General features: G+C 39.1%; 1 protein-coding gene across 20 annotated transcripts in view; it reads right to left on the reverse strand.

Moving 5' to 3' along the window:
- Positions 1-13,886, reverse strand: part of VTI1A (vesicle transport through interaction with t-SNAREs 1A) — a 368,837-nt gene that overhangs the window by 345,157 nt on the left and 9,794 nt on the right. For all 20 annotated transcript variants that reach the window (XR_012326899.1, XR_012326901.1, XR_012326898.1 and 17 more), the window contains exon 3: positions 10,502-10,612. Coding sequence is in view for 17 of the 20 variants with exons in the window: in XM_019940015.3 (XP_019795574.1) it covers positions 10,502-10,612 (111 nt within the window). In the remaining 3 variants the exon portion in view is untranslated. The remainder of the gene's footprint in view (positions 1-10,501; positions 10,613-13,886) is intronic.

Raw genomic sequence — 13,886 nt, forward strand, 5'->3', positions numbered from 1 at the left:
ATAATTCAGCATGTATTTTGAACTCTAGATGAAAAACTCAGTACAAAGAACTCTAATTAGTAATATGATACATATAATAAAATGATATAAAACAATGTAGAGTATCATAATTCTTCTATGTTTAATTCTGACTATTACCACAAGGTCAAGGAGAAACTTGCTTGCATAGATTAATTTCTAAGACATCTTTTACAAAATAAAATGTGCTAGAATATGAAAGCAAGCCAACGTAGAAGGTCATATCTGAGAATAAGATGGAAGATTTCATGCTTCCATCCTTTGTGCAAGCGCCTGCAGTTCGCCTTGAAGCACTGAGAAGGAGGTTTAGGACACTGAGGGGATATTCTGACTTGGAGATACTTTAACCTCTAAACTCTTTAATTCTAGGATTACTACTTGTGCACAGCAAAGCCACTGACTATAAATCAGGGCAGTTCTCAAAGTATTTATACATTTATGATCTTACTTGGCCCTCATATTTCCCCATTAGGTAGGCAGAATTGATAAGACGATCCAAATTTGCAGATCCAGAAACTGAAGCCCAGAAGGAATATGCCACGTCTGAGGTCTCGGGTCTACATTCCTTGGGCTTTTCTCACTATTTCACACTTCCTCTCTTGACAAAGTGGTCCATGACCAAATTTAGCTTCATACAATTTTAGAAAAATATGAGATAGACCATTTCTAACCAATGTCTAATAATACGTGTATGATTTTTTTTTTTTTTTTTTTTGCGGTACGCGGGTCTCTCACTGTTGTGGTCTCTCCCGTTGCGGAGCACAGGCTCCGGACGTGCAGGCCCAGCGGCCATGGCTCACGGGCCCAGCCGCTCCGCGGCATGTGGGATCTTCCCGGACCGGGGCACGAACCCGTGTCCCCTGCATCGGCAGGCAGACTCTCAACCACTGCGCCACCAGGGAAGCCCTGTATGATATTTTTTTAAGGGTAAATAAAGCCATCAAATAAGGACCCTGGATCAGACAGCATTTGAAATGGGTAGCGCGGAACCACGTTCTTTAAAAAAAAGTAGAAAAATTTAAACTTCATTGAAGCTAAAAAGAAATCTGCAAGGTTCTAACAATGGAGATTGTTTTCTCCTTTCTAAGCTTCACCGTAAAAATTACATATTGCAGGCTTCCCTGGTGGCGCAGTGGTTGAGAGTCCGCCTGCCGATGCAGGGGACATGGGTTTGTGCCCCGGTCCGGGAAGATCCCACATGCCGCCGAGTGGCTAGGCCCGTGAGCCATGGCTGCTGGGCCTGTGCGTCCGGAGCCTGTGCTCCGCAACGGGAGAGGCCACAACAGTGGGAGGCCCGCGTACCGCAAAAAAAAAAAAAAAAAAAATTACATATCACCATAAATAAGACAACCCTAGTCTTACTTCAGTTGAAATTTATTTGTAGACTAGGTTTACATAAAAAATCAAAATAAGAAAGCAATGAAACAAAAAATGTCAGTCATTTAATATGCAAAGTGGCAATGTTTCAGTAGGAAAGTCAAAGGATGTCAGGTAAAAAAAAACTCAGACAAGATTAACAAAGGGCACCCTTGTTTTAAAGTACAGAATACACTCTTTAAGAAACTCATTTCATTTCTGTAATTAAACATTTCACACCAAGACCAATACCATGCAGTGTGACTTTCCAAACCATAAAATCTAAGTCTTTCTCCATTTTAAGAATGCAATTACAAGTCAAATTCTTTATAACCAATAACAGAAATCACCATTTTCACAGTAGATTTCCAAGTCCAAGACAGTGATAACTTGTTTTAAACAATACTTAACAGAACCAAATGGAGACAATTGGTAAGTCTCCTCAGAATCTTCTGTGATGGCGCTTGACCTACAGAAGCTTTTGTGAATTTGCAAAGGCACGAGGCGCCTCAAGAACGAATAAAGTGTGATGAGGATGAAGTCCCATTTCTCGATGTTTCCCAATGTGGCCACACTAAAGCGCTTATTTCAGAGGCATTTCCAGCAAAGGCTTTTAATCCATGATCTGATGAACTTCTTAAAAGAAAAGCCAGAAGACGAATTTGACTCCACATATGTTCCTGGTTTTATTCTTAAATATGAATTGTCCATTTGGGAGAACTAAAGGACAGAAAGTTAAACAAAACAAGCCAGAAAGAGGCTATCTGTGTGCATGGTCCATGTCCTGGTAGGTTTCCAAGGACCTGAAATCAAGAGAAAAGTCTCTGGCAAAATCTATTCTAGCCCCATTTTAACTTCTTGTACAGGAAAGCTTAAACTAGTTGACACAGCAAAACTCTTCAACCACTACTACACAGCTGAAAAACCTTCACCCTAGAGACCTGATCGGGCTCCTTCTTCATCACAAGCAGCTCAATGCTCCTAAAAGCTATGAGTTAAGTCAAAAGTGCCTAATCCATTTTAAGTTTTGTTCTGAACCTCACAAATGTGGAACTGGATGAAAGACAATAAGAATGGCATAAAGAGCAATGGAAGATTCATGAAAGAAAGAAATGAGAAGGCAAAGTCAGAACCATGATGTGTCATTCCCAGTTGCTCACTTACTTCAGCAAAGCAAAGCACAAAACTGACATGCTTTATTCTAATATGTTTTAACCCTAGGGCCTAAGTATGAAATCTCTAGCTAAGTCAGTGGTATTAAAATAGTTCAATTTTGAGTTTCAAGATTCCTAGAACATAAGCTTTAAGAGGGCAGTGAACGTGCAGGCATCTGTGCTACTGTCTTGAGGCCTTCGGTTGCCCTAGCAACATCACAGCATCACTGTCACCCACTTTAAAGTTTGGCATTTACCAGGAAGTGCCTGGCAAGTGCTTTGATAAAAGACATTTTATTTAAAAATCAATTAGCTACTTTTCTTTCCAAGGACTAGTATACCCTACGTGAAAAAAGAGCATGGCCCGAAGGCAAAATAAAACAAGTAAAAGGCTTATCTTTTAAACTACATAGTACTTTTCCCAGGGAAATTCAACAGGGGTGCCGCAAATCTTGGTAACAGTCTCTGACCATGTATTTGCAGAATATCAGACTATTTTTGAGCATGGGACAGTTTACAAGCAGCCAGTAAAGAATTTCCTATTCATGAGCAAACAATTTTACATTAAAACAGAGTTGGCTTTTTGACTATGGCAATTAGTTTCTTCATGTTCCAAACACCAAATAACATTTTCCCGTTAATTTTTAAATCAATGTGGCTTTAACTTAAAATGAACTGTACATCAAAAGAATGGAAAATAAACAGCCAAGAACACAATTTGACGAATTGGATTTATTTCGTTTATTTATCTAAACAGGGACCACTGGATCTCTTTAATAGGCTGACAGTTGCATTGGGCTGGTTAATAAAACATTCAACAGTGTCTTCAGCCAATATAGAAATGCAAATCCCATCAGAAATATTTTATTCATGAAGCAGTAATTTCAGTCACTACCAGTTCTTTTTTAAAAAATGGCGCTCTGCAAATAAACAGTGCCATCTAGTGACTAACAATGAGGCCAAATTTATCACCAGTTTATAGTTAAATCTTTCAAAAATCTTACCTGTTTTTATCTTTCCTCTTTATTTCCTAGGTAAGATCAAAGTGGCTAGGCAAAACAAACAAACAGAAAAGTTGATAATAATTTGTTATGTCATTTAAGAAGGATTATAAGCAGACACAACTACATTAAAACCAATAAGCTTTATAATTCTTTTTTGTTTGTTTGTTTTAAAGCAATTTAGCACCGCTTCCAGAAAACATACACTTCATCTGCTTAGAAAACTCAAGCCATAGAAATAACATAAAGTCATAACAAAAATTTGCTCCTTCTACCATAAAATGACACTAAAACTAATTCCAATGATTAAAAAAATTAGTATCAATAGACAGAAAAAAATCTTCCAATAAAATTGTAATATCTTATCAGGAATTTGACACCAATTAAAAAAAATGTACACACACAAGAATGTGTGAGTGCACACACAGAGATATATCCATACCAGTATACACTTCAACTTTGCCAGTAACTACAGTGGACATGAAAGTTATTTTTGCAGGTCACAAAGCTCTACAGGAGGTAAAGACAATGGTCTGAAGCCCAAAGCAGTCATCATAAAAGCAGTCACTTTGGAAGAAAGTGTCAGAGTTTCCAAAGGGAAGAAGATCTATTAAGGCCAACATCAAATTCAGTACATAAGACCAATGATAAAATATTTAATACATACTACTGTTCCATTCAAAAATATATGGTGGGGAGAAGGGTCAAGAACATGAACCTTTAACAGCATCCTGAATTAGGAGACCAGGGTGACACGAAAGCACAGATCAGCCCCAGAAGGCATCACTACAGCCGATAACAGACTTCGAATCCATTTCCTGTGTCAGCCTTTGAAATTACTGGGCTCTGTGAGTAGAAGATTTACCAGGGTCAAAGCCTGGAATGAGAATCCTACAAACAAAGAAGGCCAACTGCATGATGATTTTCTAACAATTTCACCTATCGAGGCCTTAGGAAACAACATCCTCAGAAAATAACTGCAAACAAGTAAAATCATGTATGTACATGTACAGTATTACTTTCTCCCTTAAAGGGGTCATAGTCATATCCAGATAACTAACATATTCTTCAGTTTCTGATTACGAAATTTTGAGAATGTAAAATGAGATCAGTTTTAGACCAGATATGACAGCCATGTATATCTACTAGCCTTACCAACATGAATATATCTTCCCTGGAAAAGTATCTTAGAAAAAGAAATCTCAGTTGTATTTAATTCTAGAATTGTGAAATCCCCCATAATGACAGATCATGACAGTATCTTTTTCATATAATTATGGGTTAAAAGAGTGATGTACATAAAGTACTTACCTCTGGTCTGCCTATGATTTTTAGCTCTTATTTAACATTTTGATACAGAGAAGATCATAGAAAGAACAACAAAGATGATCTGATAAATCACAGTAAAAACATATCTCCAAGGAATATTTTAATTAGAGCTATAATATTGTTGATAACCTTTGATGTGATAATCTGTCTTCTGAGAAATGACCCTGATGAAATAATCCTGTTCTAATATGTTCATTGCAGCACAATAAATTATGGAGGGGATAAATGGAAATACATTAGGATTCAACAAAAGATGAACTAATATCACTGACTGAAATATTATGCACCCATTAAAATGATTGAGAATTTATAGAAATGGAAAGTACCAATGTTAGAACCTTGTAAATGTGGATCGAGTTGCACCATTATTATGCAAAATAAAACAACAAATTATACAAAAGAGAGGGGAAGGGAAGATTAGAAGGAAATAAATAAAAATGTAAAATATGAATCCTTTGAGGTAATAGGGCTAAGGTGATTTTCTTTCTTCTTTCTACTCTTATTTATTTCCAGAATATTCTATAGTGAGCAGGTATTATTTTTACAGAGAATCCAATGACAAATGTAATTTTTTAATGGAAATCATATTAATTAAGTGCACAGAGTGGAGGAAGATTTTGCTGGAATGATTCCGTCCAGTCTGGCTTTCTTATTTCTTTCTAGAATGTACTTATGCTCCTGCAAGAGGGACAGCTGATGTCATAATTACAACATATTACCACTGACATGATCCAAATTTCTAAAACATGCTTTCATGGTTTTCTATAGCTTCCACAGAACAGAAGTAAAATATCTCAAGAAGTCACAAGAACAGGAAAGATACACAGAAGCATCAAGTTTTTGACCTTCCAACAAAAGTCATAATTTAAAAGGGTTCATCGCTCTCATTTATGCTTCTTTAGTCTATCTTAGACTTAAAAAAATAGAATACAGCTACTGGCTTCAGTCATAAACTCGGATACTCAAGTTGTCCATTCACCTGTTAAAAGAGCGAGTGTAGGTAGCAGCAGTGAAAGCTTCAAGCTGTTCCACAACATCCTCTGAGCCCTGACCTAAGGGACCAACTCCGATAGTCCGCAGGAAGTTGGGTTTCCAGGACCATTCAGCCTCACTGCTGAGACTGTCAACAGAAGTGCCATTCTCTGATGTAGACAGCTCTGCACTAGGAGCTGGTCTAACAATCACATCACACAGCCTGCCAAACAGGAAAAGGACAGCATTCGGGCACCACTGACCTGGGATAGAAGTGAACTTGAGACTGGGGCTAAAAAGCTCTACTGCTAATCCTCCACCCTAAGTCCTGTAGTCTGTGTATACATCTTAAAGGAAGTTCAGCTTTGTTACAAAAAAAAAAAAAAAAAAAAAAGAAATATGCAACTATACAAATCAGCCACAAGATGGCGCAAGCATCATAGTATTACAACATCAGATGCAAAAGACATTCATCATTCAACACACCACGTCCTCATGACTTAGGGAATCTTATCCTGGTACATCACTTATTTGTCCCTTTCTTTTTCTACTTACTGAGACTTGGTCAAATACTTTATACAACGTTTGTTTTTTGTTGTTGTTTGTACAAGTTTAGGGGTTTTTGTTTGCTTGATTTTATTTTCTTAAGAAGCAAACAATAATCTTAAACTTGAAAAAATCCTCAACTACATCTTTCCTCCTTTTAGCTGGTTCATTTTCCTGGACGTGACCATGCCCTAGCTAACCTCATACCAATACTGAAGGAAGAAATTACAAGAATGGCTTAAATACATGAATTCTAATTTTTACATTGTTTTCAAACATACAAAGGAGCTATTAAATTGATTTTTATGAAAATGTGAAGTTGAGGGTAGGGAGTTGCAAAGGATCATGGAGAGAACATCAGAATGTGTGTTTAAGTTATTTGATTCTGGTCCTTGCTCTAAACAGCAGTGTGACTTTAAGGTAAGACATTTGGTCCCCCTGTTCCTCCATTTCCTCATCTCAAAAATGTGACTGGATTTGAACTTCTCTGGACCTAATATTCCTATTACTCTGAGACTGTAAGAATCCAAAATGAACAATATGAGGCTATAAGAGGCCAAAAATCAAGAAAAATGGAATTAGGCAAGTGAACAGAATCATCAGGGGTAGCAACAGTGTAAAAGGGAACATAGCAGTGTCTGCTGATTTCCCTTACCTTCCCACAACTATGACTGCAAATTATAACCCATATTTTAAAATCTTATAAGTATGTATTTATTCAGCTACAGATTAAATTCTATGATAGGTCATTGTAAAGAGCAGACTATTATTCTTTTTTCATTCTCAGATGTACACAATTATCCACTAAGGATTAATAAACATTAAACTCTACTGAACTTTCACGCCAGTAATGACAAAGTAACTGATACAAGACCAACCCTCTGTCTCTAAACAACTATAACAATGGACAAAATGTGTGAAGCAATCGTTTTAAAAAACTGGACAATAGGCAGTGTAGGACTGAAATCCTGTGAGGAGAGAACACTTGAAATGAACCCTACAATCACCATGGCTCTCAGCCGTAGGCACTGATCAGATTCCAGCACGGGGGGTGGAGCCCAAATGGAGGCTAACATGTCTCTAAGCTTAGGAGGTAGATACTGGAGGTGGGGACTGCCGAGATGGATGAAACTTAGCAGAGTAATGGAGAGAAGGAGCTCCAGAAATCTATAAAGGGGTCCTGTTAAGTCTTTGGCTGAAAATGAACTTGCGTATGTAGAGGTAAGAGGTGTAACAGAGGACATTTATTGGGGAGCCATGGGTGGAATGGAGATTCTGGAGGTCACCCAAAGCAGGGAGATACAATTCTGACCAAACAGAGGGTGGAATATTCACTGAACGTTCCAGTCATTCAAATGGAATCCAAGAAAGACAAACCTCAAAAGTCAGGCTACTCTAGACACGTCCTAACAAAGTTAACAATAAGCCTTGAAAGGATCTGTTAGTAAATTATCTGCTTGTCCAAATAAAGGCCAACATTCTCTAAAACAGGCACTGTCAACAGAGGTGACTTGCCCAGAGGCAAGAACTGGTTCTTGGGAGGATGAAGAATCTTAAATATTACAAAGATGCATGGCCCTCCAAAGGGCCACAGAACATGAACAGATGTACAGACACACAGTATATTCATGGTACTAAAATTTCCTGGGGAAGAGAGGAGCAATTAGGAAAAAAAAACTCTAAAAAAGTTCCTTAGTGGAGTGCCAATGACAAAAAGATTGAGATGCACTACTCCAAAGGAAACCAACAAATTCTAGGCTTTTAACAATTCAGCAGGCAATAGAACTCTAGGATTTTGTGGAACAGTGTGACATATTCAGATCAGTGTGCTAGAAAGGCATTTCCAGAGTGGAGTGGAGGGTGGTTTAGGTTGGGAGAAGAATGGAAGGAGGCAAGGCTACTACAATCATCCAGACTGAGAAACATGAAGGCTTCGAGTAGTGCAGATGAAAGCAGGAGCTATTTAAGTGACAGGATTGTTAACTCTCAGTGACCAACTGGATGCACAAGAGGATGAAGAGGGAAAAATTAAAACATCACTCTGAAGTGACTAGTACTTGGCAAGTTTAAGTGTTTGTGTTTAAAGGACTCTGGGGTAGCAGTGCCCAGTAAGCAGTAAGAAATATGAATTTAGAGCTGTAGGGAGTTCTGAGTGAGAAATGCAAGAGAATTATAGCTGTGGTATTGAAGCCGCAGGAGCGGATGATAACATGAGGAGTAGGACAGTGGGGTAAGTGGAGAAGAAGTCCGAAGAAACCAGGCATCTGAGGGACAGGCAGAGGAGGAGGAAGAGGGGCCAAGAAAAGAAAGCAAGCAGACAATGGGGTTGAAGAAAAAAGTACTGAGTTGTCCTCTACCTTTCCCCATTGGCATAGATGTTCCCCCAAAGTCTTAATATTACAAAGGGAATAAGAGAACTTCTTCATTTGCAATAAACATTGCAATTGAAGGACCAATTGAAGATTGAAGGACCAATCTCTACTATTTTTTCCTGGGATTCAATACTTTGAGGTATGGTATATGATTATAAGAAATTATCAAATGTCTTTAAGAAGATATTCTTCATTCCATTAAAAGACAACAGAATTATATATAAAAAGACAATAAGAATCAAAAGAGAATTACATAAATACTTCCCACATTCTATTCGAATGCCTCACGTGATAAGGTAAGGTAAAGTGGACAAAGCTGTGAAACAAGAAGCAAAGGACCACTCACTGCTCAACACCCTACAATTGCTTCTCATCAAGCGAGAGTAGAGGCCAAGGTCTTCACCATGCCTGCAATGCCCTTAGAGGTCTTTCCTCTGCCCCCCCTTCTGTAACCACAGGCACCCCTCTCTCCCACTTGGGCACAGAGAACAAACACCCTAGCAAACAGCCACACCGCCCTGCTGGTCACTGTCTGTCCATTTACTCATCTTCTTTATAGCATTTATCACTACCTGAAATTACGATAGATGTATTCACTTGTTTCTTGTCTTCCCCATTAGAATATAAATTCCACGAGAGCAAGAACTTTCTCTCTCTTAGTCACGGCTCTTTTCCAGCACCTAGGACACTGCCTGATACATTACAGGGCTCAAGAAGGACTAGTTGAATGAAATCCATAATGAAGCTGGACCTCTTGGTTCTCTCACATGTAAAATGGGGATAGTAATCCGCATCTGCTCTGTCTACCCTTCCTACAGTGAAATGAATAATGCGTGTTAAAGCACTTTATAAACTGTGAGTCCCGTACAACAGAAGGTGGTGGTGGTGGTGGTGAAGGACGTTTCCTGACACAGCAGAAGACAGCTGCGGCAGCAAATAGATGAACACATGAATTTTTTAATGAAAACCTGGAGACTAATGTTTAGCTCCTAGCTGCTGTTTCCATTTTTCTTTATAATAGAAAATATATCTGAGAAATGCTTATCCAAATACATGATACCTAAAGGACTCTATTCTTCAGGAATGTAATTCTTTTTTTTTTTTGGCGGTACGCGGGCCTCTCACTGTTGTGGCCTCTCCCGTTGCGGAGCACAGGCTCAGGACGCGCAGGCTCAGCGGCCATGGCTCACGGGCCCAGCTGCTCCGCGGCATGTGGGATCTTCCCGGACCGGGGCACGAACCCATGACCCCTGCATCGGCAGGTGGACTCTCAACCACTGTGCCACCAGGGAAGCCCTAAATGTATCTTTTTAAGACTCTAATAATAAAGGCTATGAAGCCTATCCCAGAAAAAATTACACATAGAAACACACATCTAAAAATACTGATATAATTTCAGGACATTCACGAGCCCCTGAAGTCCATCCATGAACACTGCAGTTTAAAGACCGCAAACTCTGAAAAGGCCCAAAATTGGATTTCAAAATCCTAATAAATGCTAAATACCAATAAATACTATCTAAACTCAAAAAACCACATGATTTGGATCTATTTTGTGAGTCAGGAATCCAACATACCTTCAAGTCCATCATTAGCCAGCTCTACAAGCATTTTTAGATCCCCAAGTCTTTGGCACAAGCTCCCAAAGACGGTGCACTTCATGCTGACTGAGGCGTGTGGGGGCAACAATAAAAACGACATGAAAACCAGTGTGAAGACCAGTAAGTACAACAAAGGGTGCAATCTGACTCACAAAATCTGTCTCAAGTTTTCCCATTTCTTGCTTGTAGCTTCTCATCCTGTTGCTGTACATCCCTCGACTTTGGGGAGGTATCTCTCGGACTTCCAAATCCATCTGTTCCAACTGGAAGGGTGAGAGAAAAACATGACTTAAACCATATGCTTACTCTTCATGTGACTAGACATTTCGAGCTGAAAGGATTTAATTCCAATTCCTCAGTTTACAACTTGAGGAACCAGACCCAGGGAGCTAACTACCTGTGGTCAATTGAACACTGGGACTATTTTTGTGCTCCATGTTTGTTAAGGTCAACAAATAGGTACTGAGTGCTTGCCAAGGGACATATAGAGTGCCAAAGTGTTTACTCTGTCAAGCATTTTTTAAAACTATGTGCATTAAGCCAAACATCCTCAATGATAATGATCTGACTATCCGTGGAGTATCCTATCATTCCACCCAACCGGGTCTGGTCTTCTGACCCCAAACCACCAGAACTATGCCAAGATAAACCAAACTGTTATTTCTACAATTATTCTATGAAATGTCAGCCCAGTCTTAGTCATTTGGTGAAAATTCTCCTGGAAAGTCTTTTCTGATTAGGAAAATCCCATGGCAACCAATATGGGATCTTGAACTCCAGCCTTATACTTTTTAATCATGTTGATATGGAGTTAAATGGATACAGTAACGTAAAATTACACAGCTCACTGAAATCAGAGCAGGGCACTTTATAACAACCTGTCGTGATGTAACACTTTGCATACAACACATGAGCATTTAACGGGAGGCAATACAGAAATAGTATGATGGTTAAGAACACAGGCTTTCAAGTCAGACGCCTGCGTTCACAGTTCACATCATAGGCTACACTGCTTACTAGTCATGCAACCTTGGACAGGCTTCTTAACTTCTCTGGGTCTTACTCTTTCCATTTCTAAAAACAGTACGTCTTTTGTAGGGCAGTTATGAAGATTAAACAGGGTAATTCCTATAACGTGCTTAAGACAGTGTCTTACTTGGTAAACACTAGATTAATGAGAATAATAGGAGTGATGATTACTGATGATGAAGAAGAAATACAGCAAGCATGATACAAGGTATCAGCTGTAGTTTATACTTGGCATTAAAAAATAAAAACCAACAACTACAAATTGGCTCAGGCCATGTCTAATAAACTCACAACCGAAAATGTTGTCAGATATTTTGCCTTTTAAAGCAAATAATCCTAATAAATTATTTCCATGAACACTATACACTTGGCACTAATAAAACTCTTACTTGTCCAGTGTCAGAGTCTGAGTAACAACAGTAGAACTCAGATAAACCAAAACACCATGTTTCAATTCACAGGCCTTAATTTTTATTAAAAAAAAAAGATTGTTTTAATTACCCTTGATTTACGCAGTAACCATTTAAACTATTGACATGTCTCAAAGTAAATGTGAAGCACCAATAAGTTAGTTACTCAGCAAGGCAATTACTTAGAGCACTTCTCTGAGATCGTCATTATGTACTTAGTTCTAATAAGGTTGAGCAGGATCATCCAGACAAATGACTGCAAAGTACATGTAAGAGAAAATCCGAGCGTTAACTGCATTTTTGTTTCAGGCGTTTTACAAGGACACTTAAAACTAACCAAAAGTAGGTAAGAAAGAAAAAAAGGAAACACACAACAAGCACTTTAAATGAAACCAGAAATAAGGCTAATATGCACTAGTTTCACGTTGTCACAACATTCATGTGACCAATGTCAAGGGGTAATTATGAGACATGCAGTGTCCAAGAGATTAATGCAAACTGTTCAGCAGAAATACAACTCCTCCTAATAAGTAAAATCATAATGAAGTTCTTCTCCCAGCATCCTCATCAAAAGGACAGTATATAATGATCAGTATCCTTAATAAGGATGTCCTCAGAATTAAGTAAATCAGCTGCCTGATCATTTTAAACAAACAGAAACATATCTAAGACAAAACTCTACGTTAGTAACAAACGGAGATGACCATGTAAGCTCCATGGGGGTATAACTCAGTTTTTCTTGGTACAGTGACATCTTGCTTATCAGGAAACCAGCTTTCTAACATCATCAAGTAAATCAACGTCTCCAAAAGAAGGCAAACCAATGAACCAAAACACAGGTTTTCATGGCAAACAAAACAAACAAAAACAAAAACACCCGCTACTGAGAACTCAACAAGATAAGAAGTTAACTCAACATCCAAAGAATTGATCTGTTGTATCACTTATGGTAAAGCCTGCCAACCTGAAGGAAGAAGCGTCCTGGTTGGCAGCTATGGTATATAAAAGGCCAGTCTTTTCACGTGAAGGCCAGGAAGCATGAGAGAAACAGCTGACTATAAAAAGGAGAGAAAGGAAACAGAAAAGTATTGGGGATAAAAAAAAAAAAGATAACTTCCAAAAGAGAGGCAAACATGAGAAGCTGAGGAGTTAGAACAAAGCTGCCCCTGCAGAGATAGTGAGATGAGAAGTAGATCTTACAGGGTGAGGAGAGCGTAGGCGTTCCGACAGCTAGAAAAGAAGCAGAGACAGGCAAGATGGAGCATCAGCTCTGCAACTCGCCTCCTTTGCATTCACAGACACGAAGGAAAGGTCTGCGGTGTGATGGGAGGCTACTGCCGCCTATTCCTCAGACCCTGCAAAGCAGCAGCCCCGGGTGTATGGTCCCGTTAACAAATGTTACTCAGGCAAATAAGCCTGGGAAGTGCTGCCCCTTAGGGTCCCTTCCTAGAGACCTGTCGTGCCTCGTAGCCTACTTTAGGGTCTAAGAAGGTTCTATAGAAAAATAATAACCAAAAAAAGACCCAGAATTGGAGAATTCTGTTTAAGCTACAGTTTCCCGAACTTGTTTGAACAGGCAACACCAGTTAACAGAAACACGCTTTGGGAAACTGTTGTAAGTTTATCAGTTAGAACACCAAGTAGTACCCTTCAGTATTTAGAAAAGCAACACGCTCATTTAGGACCACAATGCAGTAACAAATTGAATCATACTTGCAATACCTGGCTTTGAAACCAAAAATTAGGACACAATATATTTTAATACTTTTTGCTCCTTGATTTGAGAAGCTAGCTAGAGCTCTGGGTTTAGCATGTCTAAGTACAAATCCTTACTTCACCACTTACTGGGTGTGGGACTTCAGATAAGTTACTCGATCTTCCTAAGCCTCAGTTTCCCCATCTACAAAATGGGGGTAATGACACTCTGCGGGTCTCTCACGCTTCTGCATGCCTTGCTGGGCATGCCAAGAATGCAAGGTCCTGACCACTGATTCCCAGGCAGGGAACAATGTTGGGGCAAGAAACAATGTGTCCCTCGGGGCAAAGAGCAGGCTTACTTACAGGCTGTTGTAAAGCAGTACGTTCCCCAGGCTCCATG

The sequence above is a fragment of the Tursiops truncatus genome, chromosome 16 (genome assembly GCF_011762595.2).
Source record: "Tursiops truncatus isolate mTurTru1 chromosome 16, mTurTru1.mat.Y, whole genome shotgun sequence".
Classification (NCBI taxonomy): Eukaryota; Metazoa; Chordata; class Mammalia; order Artiodactyla; family Delphinidae; genus Tursiops; species Tursiops truncatus.